General features: G+C 32.7%; 1 protein-coding gene across 1 annotated transcript; it reads left to right on the top strand.

Moving 5' to 3' along the window:
• The first annotated feature begins 3,239 nt into the window (after window positions 1-3,239).
• Window positions 3,240-5,119, top strand: LOC132602400 (protein BIG GRAIN 1-like A). The gene is made up of 2 exons (XM_060315264.1): window positions 3,240-3,882; window positions 4,495-5,119. Exons 1-2 carry the CDS (start codon window positions 3,651-3,653, stop codon window positions 5,010-5,012), a joined length of 750 nt encoding a protein of 249 aa, XP_060171247.1. The 5' UTR covers window positions 3,240-3,650; the 3' UTR covers window positions 5,013-5,119.
• Window positions 5,120-11,857: the final 6,738 nt, after the last annotated feature.

Consider the following 11,857-nt stretch of genomic DNA (forward strand, 5'->3'; position numbering starts at 1 on the left):
TATTTAAGGATCTCCTCTTGCTCCTCATTAAATTATTTATCCGGATCATATTATATGATAGTTTTAGTTTTTACGTTTAGCTTAAAATGAATAATTTTTTATATAATCAAGAAGGTACTAATATTCTTATTTCATATTTACTCTTATTTTGATAAGGGAGTTTTACATAATAAAAAATTATACATAATAAATATCATTTAATTAAGTGTAATTCAGTAAAAATTCTTTTTACTTTTTAGAGGTGAGTTAAGTTCTTAAGAGGTGTGTTAAAAATAAATTAATTATGCGGTAGAAAAATAATTGAATTGTGTGTCTTTATATTATGATCAACACTTAAAAATATACTCAAGTAATGTATTGATTTTCGATCGCAAACTTAAAGCGTGATTGAAGCACCTAATAACCTAATATTAGATGATCAATAATTAAATATTTAATTTTATTGTAGATCTCCAAGATTCATGATCTCAATATTACGAAAATAATCAAAATAAATAACTTGTATCATCGTTCATGGTCCTCGCATATGCTCTATCCAAAGCTTGATTTTATTCCCTTTTCTATTATTTTTTTAGTATTGCCAACTAATAATATATTACAATACCCATGCTTCTAGAGAAAAATTTGAAACTAATTAGTATTTGTTAATAAATGTATCCTGAATCTTAATTCATGGAGAGAGGATTGACAAACAACATATAAAGAAATTAATTTCACATATCATAATCGATGTCGGACAACTTAACACTACCGCACATTTAGGCGTGTCAACTAAAGTGTTCCCAACATCAAATTAATTAAGAATTGATATGGAGGCATTGATACCATATTATAAAAAATAAATCTTGAGTCTAACTCAATCACAAATTTAAAAATAGCTCATGAGGTAAGGATTGTCCAAGGCCGTAAAAGAAATCACTCAACATCCCACAACTAATTTGGGATAACTTAAACTTCCATGACAACTTTTTCGTGTAATTATTGTTCAAAAAATTAATTTGTAAAAGACTAATTTTCAACAACAAAACCAAAATCAAAACTAAACGAGCTGATTGGGTAGATATAGTGAATTGGCACGGAGTTGACCAAATAAAAAGGGTAAATTTATACGAAGGTGTTCAGAGTACGAGGATTAATCCACTTAATTTTGACCATGAATTTGAGTATAGATTCTTTAAATAATTTAAAATAAAATTTACATATTCTAAAACTACATTAAAAACACTATAAGTCCACATAACTAATGATTCAAAATATTTTTAAAAATTTGAGAACAAAGAACACCCAAAATAGTAACACCTTCATATAAATTGAAATAAAGAGAGTACTATTTTTCCGTCTTGAGTTTCCTCATGGCAACTAGTACATATTATATACGAATAAATTTTTACCAGTCCAACTTGGACCAACCTCCTCCGATCCTTGTCTTTTTATTTGGTAACTAACCTCCTTTTCTTTTCTTTTCTTTTCTTTCTTTATATAGTTATAACAGAATAAAGAAGATTCAACTCTGTTTCTAGCTGTCGAAATTTCAAACTTACGATAAACGTTTCTTGATGGATTTAGCTTAATTTTTGGTGATAAATGCACACGAACTCGTTTTTTTCAGCTTGAATTACATACGTACACATAGGGGTATTCATGGTACGATTTGAGTCAGTTATCCTCTAAAAGATGACCAAATCAACTTAGTCGATTTTTTAAATGTAGGAATTAAATCAAATCAATTAAGTCGGTTTTTCATTACTTTGGTTTTTGTCAGTTTTGTTGGGTTTTCCGGTTTTTGTCAGGTTTTATTTAAATATATGACAATATACGTCTAAGCACATATTAAATTTACTATTTTCTGGCATAACACTACCAAATTAATTACTCCTATTTGAGAAAAGAAGGAAACATAAACCTAATCAAGTTATATATGTACTTTCTCCAAAAAGTTTGTATGCATCTAAGAATTTAGCCATTTTTAAGGAACATCAAAAAAAGTTCTTACAATGAATTTGTTTTTGTGCAGTAAATTAAAAATATAGTTGTGATATACCAAGGTATCTTGAAGGAATCCAAAACAAGTTATTTTGAACAAGAAATAGATTTTTAGAATTTTCAAAATAGAAATAACAAATCAAACTAAAAAGTAAATACAAAAATTGAATTACTATAAAGGCAAACACATAGATTATCAATAAGAGCGCAAAAGATTAATATTATAAAATTTCAAACTTTTTCTGTAAAAGTATACATCTATAATTCTTAGATAGATATTTCTATTATTGGGTTGGTTCAGTTTTTTCGGTTATTTTCTGCTTAAAATCAAAATCAAAATCAAATCAAACCAAAAAGTGTTGGATTTTTTTCTTCGATTTAATTCGATTAGGTTTGGTTTGATTTTTCGGTTTTCCATGAACATCCCTACCTACACATTTTTACTCACTTGAGTTTTTGATGAATCCTCCTTCACTGAAGTATAATAACATGATTGAGATTCCTCTAATAATATTTTCCGGAGGATTTGGTTACGGACCTTGTGAACAGAGATGGATGTAGCTTTTCAGCTATAAGTTCATCTGAATCTAGAACTTTTGATAAAAAATCCACTAAAAATTCAACACATACGTTTATCACTAAATATGAGTGAATCAAGTAGTTCACATCAAATCACTCTAATGATCACCCGATTTAGTGCATAATAACTTAGTTGATCATTTGTCTTGACTCTAAATACCATCAAATTGATTAAGTATATATATATATATATTGATCACTAAATGTCATTGATTTTTTTTGTTTATCACTAAATATGGGTGAATCGAGTAGTTCACATCAAATCACTCTAATGATCACTCTATTTACTGTATAGTGACTTAGTTGATCATATATTTTTTACTCAAAACACCATCAAATTGATTAAGTATATATATTGATCACTAAATATCATCGATTTCCTTTTTTCATCCCTAAATATGGGTGAATTAAGTAGTTCACATCAAATCACTCTATTGATCACTCAATTAGGTTTGGTTTGATTTTTCGATTTTCCATGAATGCCCCTACCTACACATGTTTGCTCACTTGAGTTTGTGATGAATCCGCCTTCACTAAAGTATAATAACATGATTGAGATTCCTCTAATAATATTTTCCGGAGGCTTTGGTTACGGACCTTGTGAACAGAGATGGATGTAGCTTTTTAGCTATAAGTTCATCTGAATCTAGAACTTCTGATAAAAATCCACTAAAAATTCAACACATACGTACTAGACCTGAACTTATAATTTTAACAGTACAATAAATTCAGTGCAAGATTAAACTCATTAAAATTTAAATTCTGAATCCACCTCTAAATAAAAATCTCTTAGTAAGGAGCATTTTGCCCCTTTAGTGAATCTGCTATTCGTACATTTTAATTTGAATTAACCAAATATTGAATTTCGAATACGAGATACTTAAAGTTAAAAAAAAAAAAAAAAAAAAAAAAAAAAAGCAACAACTTTCGAATCCATTTTCCATTGTTCCTCATTTGCCCTTTGAGTAGGAACTTGGGAGACAATATAAAGCCCGAAGCGGAATAGCATAAAAAAAAAGGAATAAACTCACTCACTTGTTCTCTTCTCTTCCTCTTCTTAGGCGTATGTACCAAATCTATTTCTCATCATGCTATTCTCTTTCCCTCTTTTCGTCAAACCCCATTATAATAGGCCTATTTGCCACTCCATTGACCAAGCTGGCAAAGAGAAGAAATCAAGAAACTTGAATTCAAACTCCTTACATATTGGCTCTTCTTGCTACGGTCTTAATATTAGGCCTAAACCAATTATAACTAGCATTTCAACTAACCAAGAAAAGTTTCACAACCACCAATATCCCAAAGACTTCAACTTTTATGGTGAGTTATGTTCTTATATAATCACAACCATCTTATTTTATTGAATAATAATTCAAGAGTGCAAGCAATTGTTGTTTTACACTATAAGGTCACCTTTATCTTTACCTACTCTGCCTTAATTATTTCACTACTAAAAAAATGCGAATTTCCAATGGAGGTGCCATTAGAAATTGACTCGTTGTCGAGGGATTTCCGATGACAAGTCAGCCAATAATTTATTGAAGATTCGTTCTTTTGGTAGTATTTTTAAAATTACAAATTTCACTTTTCTTTTGTTGATTAACCATAAATATATTTTGAGTGATCTGATAGAGTAAAATTTTAAATCTTTACATTGTCGGTGTATATAAGTTAAATTAATAATTCAAAGTTTGACCTATTCATTTTGTTGCTAGACTAGTTCTATTTTTCACAATTTGTTAGTCAAAATAAGGATAAAATAATGCTTAATTAAATTATGCTAGTAGTTGAGGATTTTATTTGAATATAAGCTTATAAATCGTCATGTATATTTACTTTATCGTTTTTTATGGCAATATCAAGTTAGTTTTTAGTAATTTTTTCTCTACTCTCTCTTAACCTTTGTTCATGCCATATTTAAATTTTCAACAGATTCTTCTCTAGCAAAGGGAAAACCTAAAGATGATGAAGATGGTTTTAAGAAGACAAAGTCAAGAGCTTCGAAAATTTATAGAGATTTAAAGAAAGTTAAGCAGCCCATTTCTCCCGGAGGTAGACTATCAAGTTTCTTGTACTCACTTTTTACAAACGGGAAAAAAACAAAGATTTTGACAAATGATGAGGAGAAAAAATTGAAGTCTGCAAATGCATCAACTTGTTCTTCATCTTCTTCATTCTCTAGGTCATGTTTAAGCAAGAAAAATATTACTACGTGTGGACACAAGAATTTGGACAAGGACCAACAAAATGTGGAGGCTGTAAAAAGCATTAATAGAAATTATATTCATGAAGATCATCAGCTAAAAATCCACAAGAGTCTTCAAGTACTTTTTCAAGAATATGAAGATAATGATGATGAAGATGAGGGTGCAAGTTGCGCAAGTTCTGATCTGTTCGAGCTTGATATTTTTTCTTCCATTGGATCTGTTAATGGAATTGCCTGTCTATGAAACAACAAACAGCAAATATTGGTACTAATTGAGCCATTAATGCAAATGGTAATCTGCTTTTGTAACTCCAAATAAATTCGGAAATTAAAATTTTATTGTTATTATTATGCTATACGTAATATTATAAATTATAGAGATAATGATAAAAAACACACCTGAAGTATCACTTTTTTGCGAGTTTCCTATCTGAACTATCAAGTGTTTGTGTTTCATACCTGAACTATCATCAGCTATTTATCAAAACACACTTCGCTCAGTATCTAATGGTGTGTGGTGTACACTCTTTTTGTTTTGTTTTGTTTAAAAGATGGTGCCAAATGGCACTCCAGAGGGATAATTAAAAAAATAATAATGAAGAGTTAATGGTAAAAAACATACCTGAAGTATCACTTTTCTACTAGTTTTCTACCTGAACTATCAGGTGTTTGCGTTTCCTATCTAAACTATCACCAACTATTTATCAAAAGACGCCTCGAAATTAATGAGTCAGCCGCCATATTGTGGACATAATGAAATTTTATGGGCAAATTAAAATGTCACGCACCTTTTGGGGATTGTATTCAAATACTTCGTCTAGTCAGCTTTGAGGTGTATTTGGATAAATAATTGATGATAGTTCACCTGATAGTTCATGTAGCAATCTCGCAAAAAAGTGATACTTCAGGTGTGCTTTTGACCATTATCTCTAAATTATATTGATTTGGGGCTTTACAACAAGAGAATTTAAAATTTTATGTTTTCATTAATATTGGAATGGCGTAATCAAGCCCTAGATACAAGCTGGTAAACATATATATAATTAGTGCATAATTTTCTTAGTAAATTTAAATACGTTGGGAATACATTTTGTTGGCCATGCGCCCCTATAAAGTAGGAATTAGCATATATTTTGCATTCGTTCTCATATGTAGTATTACATATGAAAGAGGGGTGCTTTCGAGAACGCACATACATATGGTGTATGACTGTCGTCAGCTCATGTCGTAAGGTGTTGGGTTAAATTCTGTAACAAGCGCAATCTTCGCGTTTAGTTTCTATCGTTGTGTTTAGAGTCCTGAACAGACCGCCAATGAAATATACACATAAAAAGCAACACATTTTTGCCATTCTATTTTTTTTTAATTAATCAAGCTATTTTTTTTTGTTTCCCACCCAGTGTTCGGTATCACTATCGAGCCCCGACAGAAAAAACGCCCATATATGTGTGGGTTATATCGGCTGCAAACTAATGTGTGGATTCTATACTTGTATTTATGAGTTATTTACATCATCATCACATATAAAATAAACCCAAAAACAAATACGTCCTACTTAGATTTTGATTTCTAGTTGCTATATAGCTGAAGCAAGCTGAGAACCAGATTGAATCTCACAATTCATCTCAATTCTCTATTTTATATGATACAAACACTGTGAAACAAGATCACATTTAACTTCTTGTCGATCTTAATCTAGTCTAGTTTTAAAGAACAATACATTGTAAAAGAAAACAAAAAGGAAAGAGATGAAGGCACGTGATAAGAGTGACAAAATTATGTTCAACTTTATTCAGGTCTATACACAATGCTACGTAACCGGGAAAAGCCATCCCACCAACCGACTACACTATTATTTGATTTTATTGGACTGAGTACAGTTTGATTTTCATTTGCTTTATTTCTTGCAAAAAGTAGACTGTAGACCCATACATTATTCGATTGAATGGTACATAAGTAATATTAAGGAGAAAAAGACATAAATGGTCCCTTAACTATGAGAGTAGGTTCAAAATAGTCCCTTAACTATGCACTTAACAGTTTTGGTCCTTTAAGTTTGCCACAAGTTAACAAAATGATCCCTTAACTATGAGGGTTGGTTAAAAGTAGTTCCTTAAGTATGCACTTAACAGTTTGGTTCCTTTAAGTTCGCTGAAAGTTAACACTTTTAGTCTCCGATAAAATATTCATCGAACTCTGTTTATTAGATTTGATGAGAACTATGAAAAAAATGAAAAAATTAGCGAGAATTCACATTTAGAGGTACACATTCTTAAAGAAAAGACCAAATACCTCGGGACAAAACCGACGTAAGTAAATTAAAAATAGCAGAAACTAGAAAAATTATCACTTCTAAAAACAAGCGAAAAAATGATGGACGGAAACCGATGGATAAAATCAAAGGACACTATTTTTAAAATTTTTATTGTTTTTTAAGAAAACCAACGGACGTACGTCGGTTATTTTCGAGGAAAAATGCGCCGAAACTATTTTTTTTTTTAAAAAGGAATCACTATGATGGAAGTATTTATTTTTATACCGATTTTTCAATAAAAATAAGTCTAGTGTATTTTACTTAGCCGATGGACTCCCTCGTTTTTAATCGACAGAGTCCGTCAGTCTTTGTATTTCGAGACATTATTTTCTGACATTATCAAGTCTGAAGGACGTCCGACGGTTTTGTCCCGAGATATTTGATCTTTTCTTTAGTAATGTGTACCTCTAAATGTGAGTTCTCGTTAATTTTTTTTTTCATAGTTCTCGTCAAATCTAGTTAGATGAATATTTTGTTCGAGACTAAAAGTGTTAACTTTTGGCGAACTTAACGGACCAAAACTGTTAAGTGCATACTTAAGGGACTATTTTTAACCAACTCTCATAGTTAAGGGATTTTTTGTTAACTTGTGACAAACTTAAAAGACCAAAACAGTTAGGTGCATAGTAGAGACCATTTATGTCCTTTTCTCTAATATTAGTATCGTTCATATTTGAAAAACTGACATCATGACATGTTGCTCTGTTGTTATATTTTTGACCAGCCAGAAAATTCTTTTTGCATTTTCAGGTATTGGTTGAATTTCTTTAATTGCAACGTCTAACCTAATTCTATCATTTTCTCTATACTTACTGATCAGACATTGGGGGTCGTTTAGTTTGATGTATTAGTTGTACAAAGATCATAGTGTTTGTATGGGGATTAATAATATGAGAATATTTATATGATAAACAAATAATACAAAGATTGTTATATGGTGAATAAATAATACGGAAATTATTTTTTAGGGATGAGCATTTTTATTTTTAGATACTCTTATTCACGTATTACTAATACACGAAGTACTTATTCCACCTTTTATCATGTATAAAATATTATATAAATTCTCGTATGACTTATACCCATCTATTTATCTATCTATATAATAAAATTAGGCATAGACAAGGTGATGTGACAACTCTCTATGTCCAACATTCTCATTTATCTTTTTTCTTAGTTTTTTTAGATTTTCCCCTTTATATTCCATTTAAAAAAATGCAGAAATTTGAAGCTACCCTATACATCTCTGCTTCCGCCTTAAGCAAGCAATGAATCTGAATTATTCAGATCTCAGCCCATTAAGTTCATTTGTTTTTTTTTTTCATTTTAAAATCACTTAATGCATCTGAATATGTCTGATCGAATCAGATCCACAATCATATCTGAAAAGTATTCAGACACAAACTACTCTTTTTATTTATTCACACTCTTGTCTCTTTCCTCTCCCAATGTATACCAATTCAACGAAAATTCTCTACAAGCAAGACTGCAACTATCCACCAAGCAAAAACTTAATTTTCTTCTTCAGTATAAAATTTATTTCTTTACTTGATTTCTCCTTTTATTCATTTTTATTTGTTAACTGTGACCTTTTTTCTCTTTCATGTGTTTCTATTTCAGAAAAACTTCATAAATGCAATCTTTTTGCTTTCAGAATTTACTCTGATTATCAAATGTTTATCATCACAATATTTTCGGGCACTAGAAGTCAAAAGGACATGTGTATTGTGGGATTGGATTTTCCGTGCTAATTCAATTTTCTTGAATGTTAATTTCAGTTTAAAAACATTCCTAGGTGTTTTTCTATGTAATAATTGAAACCTGTCTTTTGAGGATGACTTTCTGTAACGACCCGTTTTGTCATTACCGTGATTCTTCCATTTTTTACCCTCGTTGACCCGTTCCTGAGTCTTGTTAGAGCTGTTTTGACCCGAGGAGATAGTTGTCATGGTTCCCTAGGCGTCGTTTTGAGTTTTGGAACATCTTTTAGAAAAAGTGGTTTTAAGCGAAAACCGTTTGACCTAGAGTTGACTTAGACAACGAGATCTCCGTTGGAAAATTCGAGGCCACTAGTGCGTTCGTAGCGTGTTTTACATATGTGGGCATATCTTGGTTGTCTGTATCGGGCCTCGAATGATTGTCGGATTTCGGAAGGAAATCATGAAACTTGATTTTCGAGATGCTGGTGTCTGGTGTCCGTTGGGGCGGCATCAGCACCTCTGCAGTGGTACCACTGTAGCGATGGGATAGGCGCTGCAGCGGTAGTGTGTATTTTGGCCAGGACCGTCGTAGCGGTCTGCACAGCCGCTGGGGCGGTACCGCTGGGGCGGCCATTTGACCGCTGTAGCGGTGTTGACTAAGACTGACCCAATATAAGTTTGAGACCCAAAAACCATATTCATTATTGTATTTTCATTGGAGAGCTTTGTGGAGGCGAATTTTAGGGTTTCCAAGAGGATTCTTCATGAAGGTAACTCCTCTAACTTGTTATTGGTTCTTTAACCTCTCTTAATCCTTAGAATCACCTAGAATCTAATGGGTCTTTAAATGGGGTTCTTGAGTTGAGTTCTAAAATCAATTTGGCTTCTTAGAGTCTTCATAAATAGTAAGATTAATGTTGAATATGCTTGAAAATGTTGTGAATGGATTAGTTAGATTCATAATTTTTCATAAAAGCTTAAGATCAAAAGAAGGGTTTTATGGATTTCAACCTAATGGTTTCTTGGCTTTGAAATCTTGTATTCTTGGTTGGGTTAGCTTCATTAAGCATGAATTTGATGCTTATAAATTATATAAACATGTTTCTTCCATTTTTAGAGGTAAAATTGTGGGATTTAAGTTAGGGTATAAACCCAAAATTGGGGGTTTCACCTAGATTCCGAATTTAAGTGTTTATCTAATTAATTTAGCTTCTAATGATGGAAAAGGATCACCTAGAGCATTATTATCAAGATTTGGCATAGAATCTCTAATTCTCACCATTCTAGTTCATAAATACCATTTCTTGGGTTAAGCGTTGGGCATTGAAAGTAGTAAGTTAATGATCTTGTTCGTATCGATTGTAGCTCTGTATTTGGATATGGCTAGACTTCCGTTGTTTGAGCATTTGACGACGCTTCGAAGGACGAGAAGAAGATGTGGGTTCGTGGCACCTATGTGGGTTCGTGGCACCTATTCGGCTGCCAGGTAGGTTACGGCTTCCCTTTCGGTAGACTCCGGTTAGTTTCATATATTCGTGTATTAGAAGGAACGGAGAATGCATGTGTAGGAATTAAAGATTTGGGATGGAGTCCTAGGATGGTATTGTTGTGTGATTTATGTGTTCGTTCTTGTGGCCTATAGACTCCTTAGGATGTTTGGTGTGGTTTCTTAAATATTGGTGGATTTTATGTGACAAGTGGATGGTATATAATTTATCTATTTCTCACAATGGGAAATTTCGTAATATACGGTTAATTGTGTTATACCATTAATAGCGAACCTAGTTGATAAATGGAAGGATAAAATATACCAAAGATTATGACTGAAATCTAGATTGCGTTGTGAGGAATGATTGTGAGTAGAAGGTGAAATTACTTGTTCTAAGCTATTAGGCTGAGTTAGGGGAAGTGGTAATAATGTGTATCGACTTGATTAACCTATTGTGTGTTTGGGGCTAGCCACCCTGTTATGTTGTGATTGGATTGTTCTTTTGTGTTGGCTTGATGCCATGAGTTGTTGATCGATGTTGGATTTTGTTTTATCATCTTGATTACGATGCTATTGGCGTACCCACTGTTGGTACTTGTGATTCGATTATATTGTTGGCATACCCACTGTTGGTATTTGTGATTCGGTTATATTGCTAGCATACCCACTGTTGGTATTTCTGATTCGAATATATTGTTGGCTTACCCAATTGTTGGTACTTGTGATATTGATCAGACTGTTGGTGTTAACACATGCATTGCACGCATTCTCATCCGTTCACGATACATGGTCGATATCCTGATAATAACGGATAAAACTCTTTTACTTGAGTGATATGAGATGGACGATATCCGATGTTCATCCCGGAATCGTTGATTGAGTGAAATTGATACTTGCTAAAACTCTTTTACTTGAGTGACATGAGATGGCCGATATCCGATGTTAGTTCCGGAATCGTTGATTGCAGGCCCCGATATCCGACGTTAGTTTCGGAATCGTTGATACTGCATGAACTCCACGGGTCCCTCAGAGTGGTGCCGGTGAGAACCCCTCGTGGGCAAAGATCTGGGGTCCCGTCAGTCTGTTGGGAAAAGATCCGGGATAGGTGCCACTTAGACTTCCCAAGTCACACTGGGTTGTGCTACCGAGATATCGATATTTCCGTCCGGAGTACATGTGTACACATCATTTGCATGACATTACATTGCATTCATACACTATTGCATTGCATTGCATTATGATTTGATTTTGAGATGTTTGGTGTTGTACCTGTGATGTTGGATTCGGACTTGGTATATTCAGACTTGGCACATAGATGCTTTACTTAGGCAATGACGTGTACTTGGATCCGGATCTATTGTTTGAACTTGTTGAAGTACCCCATAGACCGTCCGTAAGATTAGTTATATGTTTGGTCTCTATGTGATGTAGGACAACGGATGTCTTAATGATGAGTTGACTATTAGACTAAAACGAACGATTTAATGATATATGAGTTGCAAGATTATTGTGAAATTGATTGGAGTGAAGTTAATGATTAAAAGGTATTGATGTACAGTGTGTGGTAGATAGACGTATGACTTGGT

Source organism: Lycium barbarum, chromosome 7, assembly GCF_019175385.1.
Source record: "Lycium barbarum isolate Lr01 chromosome 7, ASM1917538v2, whole genome shotgun sequence".
Lineage (NCBI taxonomy): Eukaryota > Viridiplantae > Streptophyta > Magnoliopsida > Solanales > Solanaceae > Lycium > Lycium barbarum.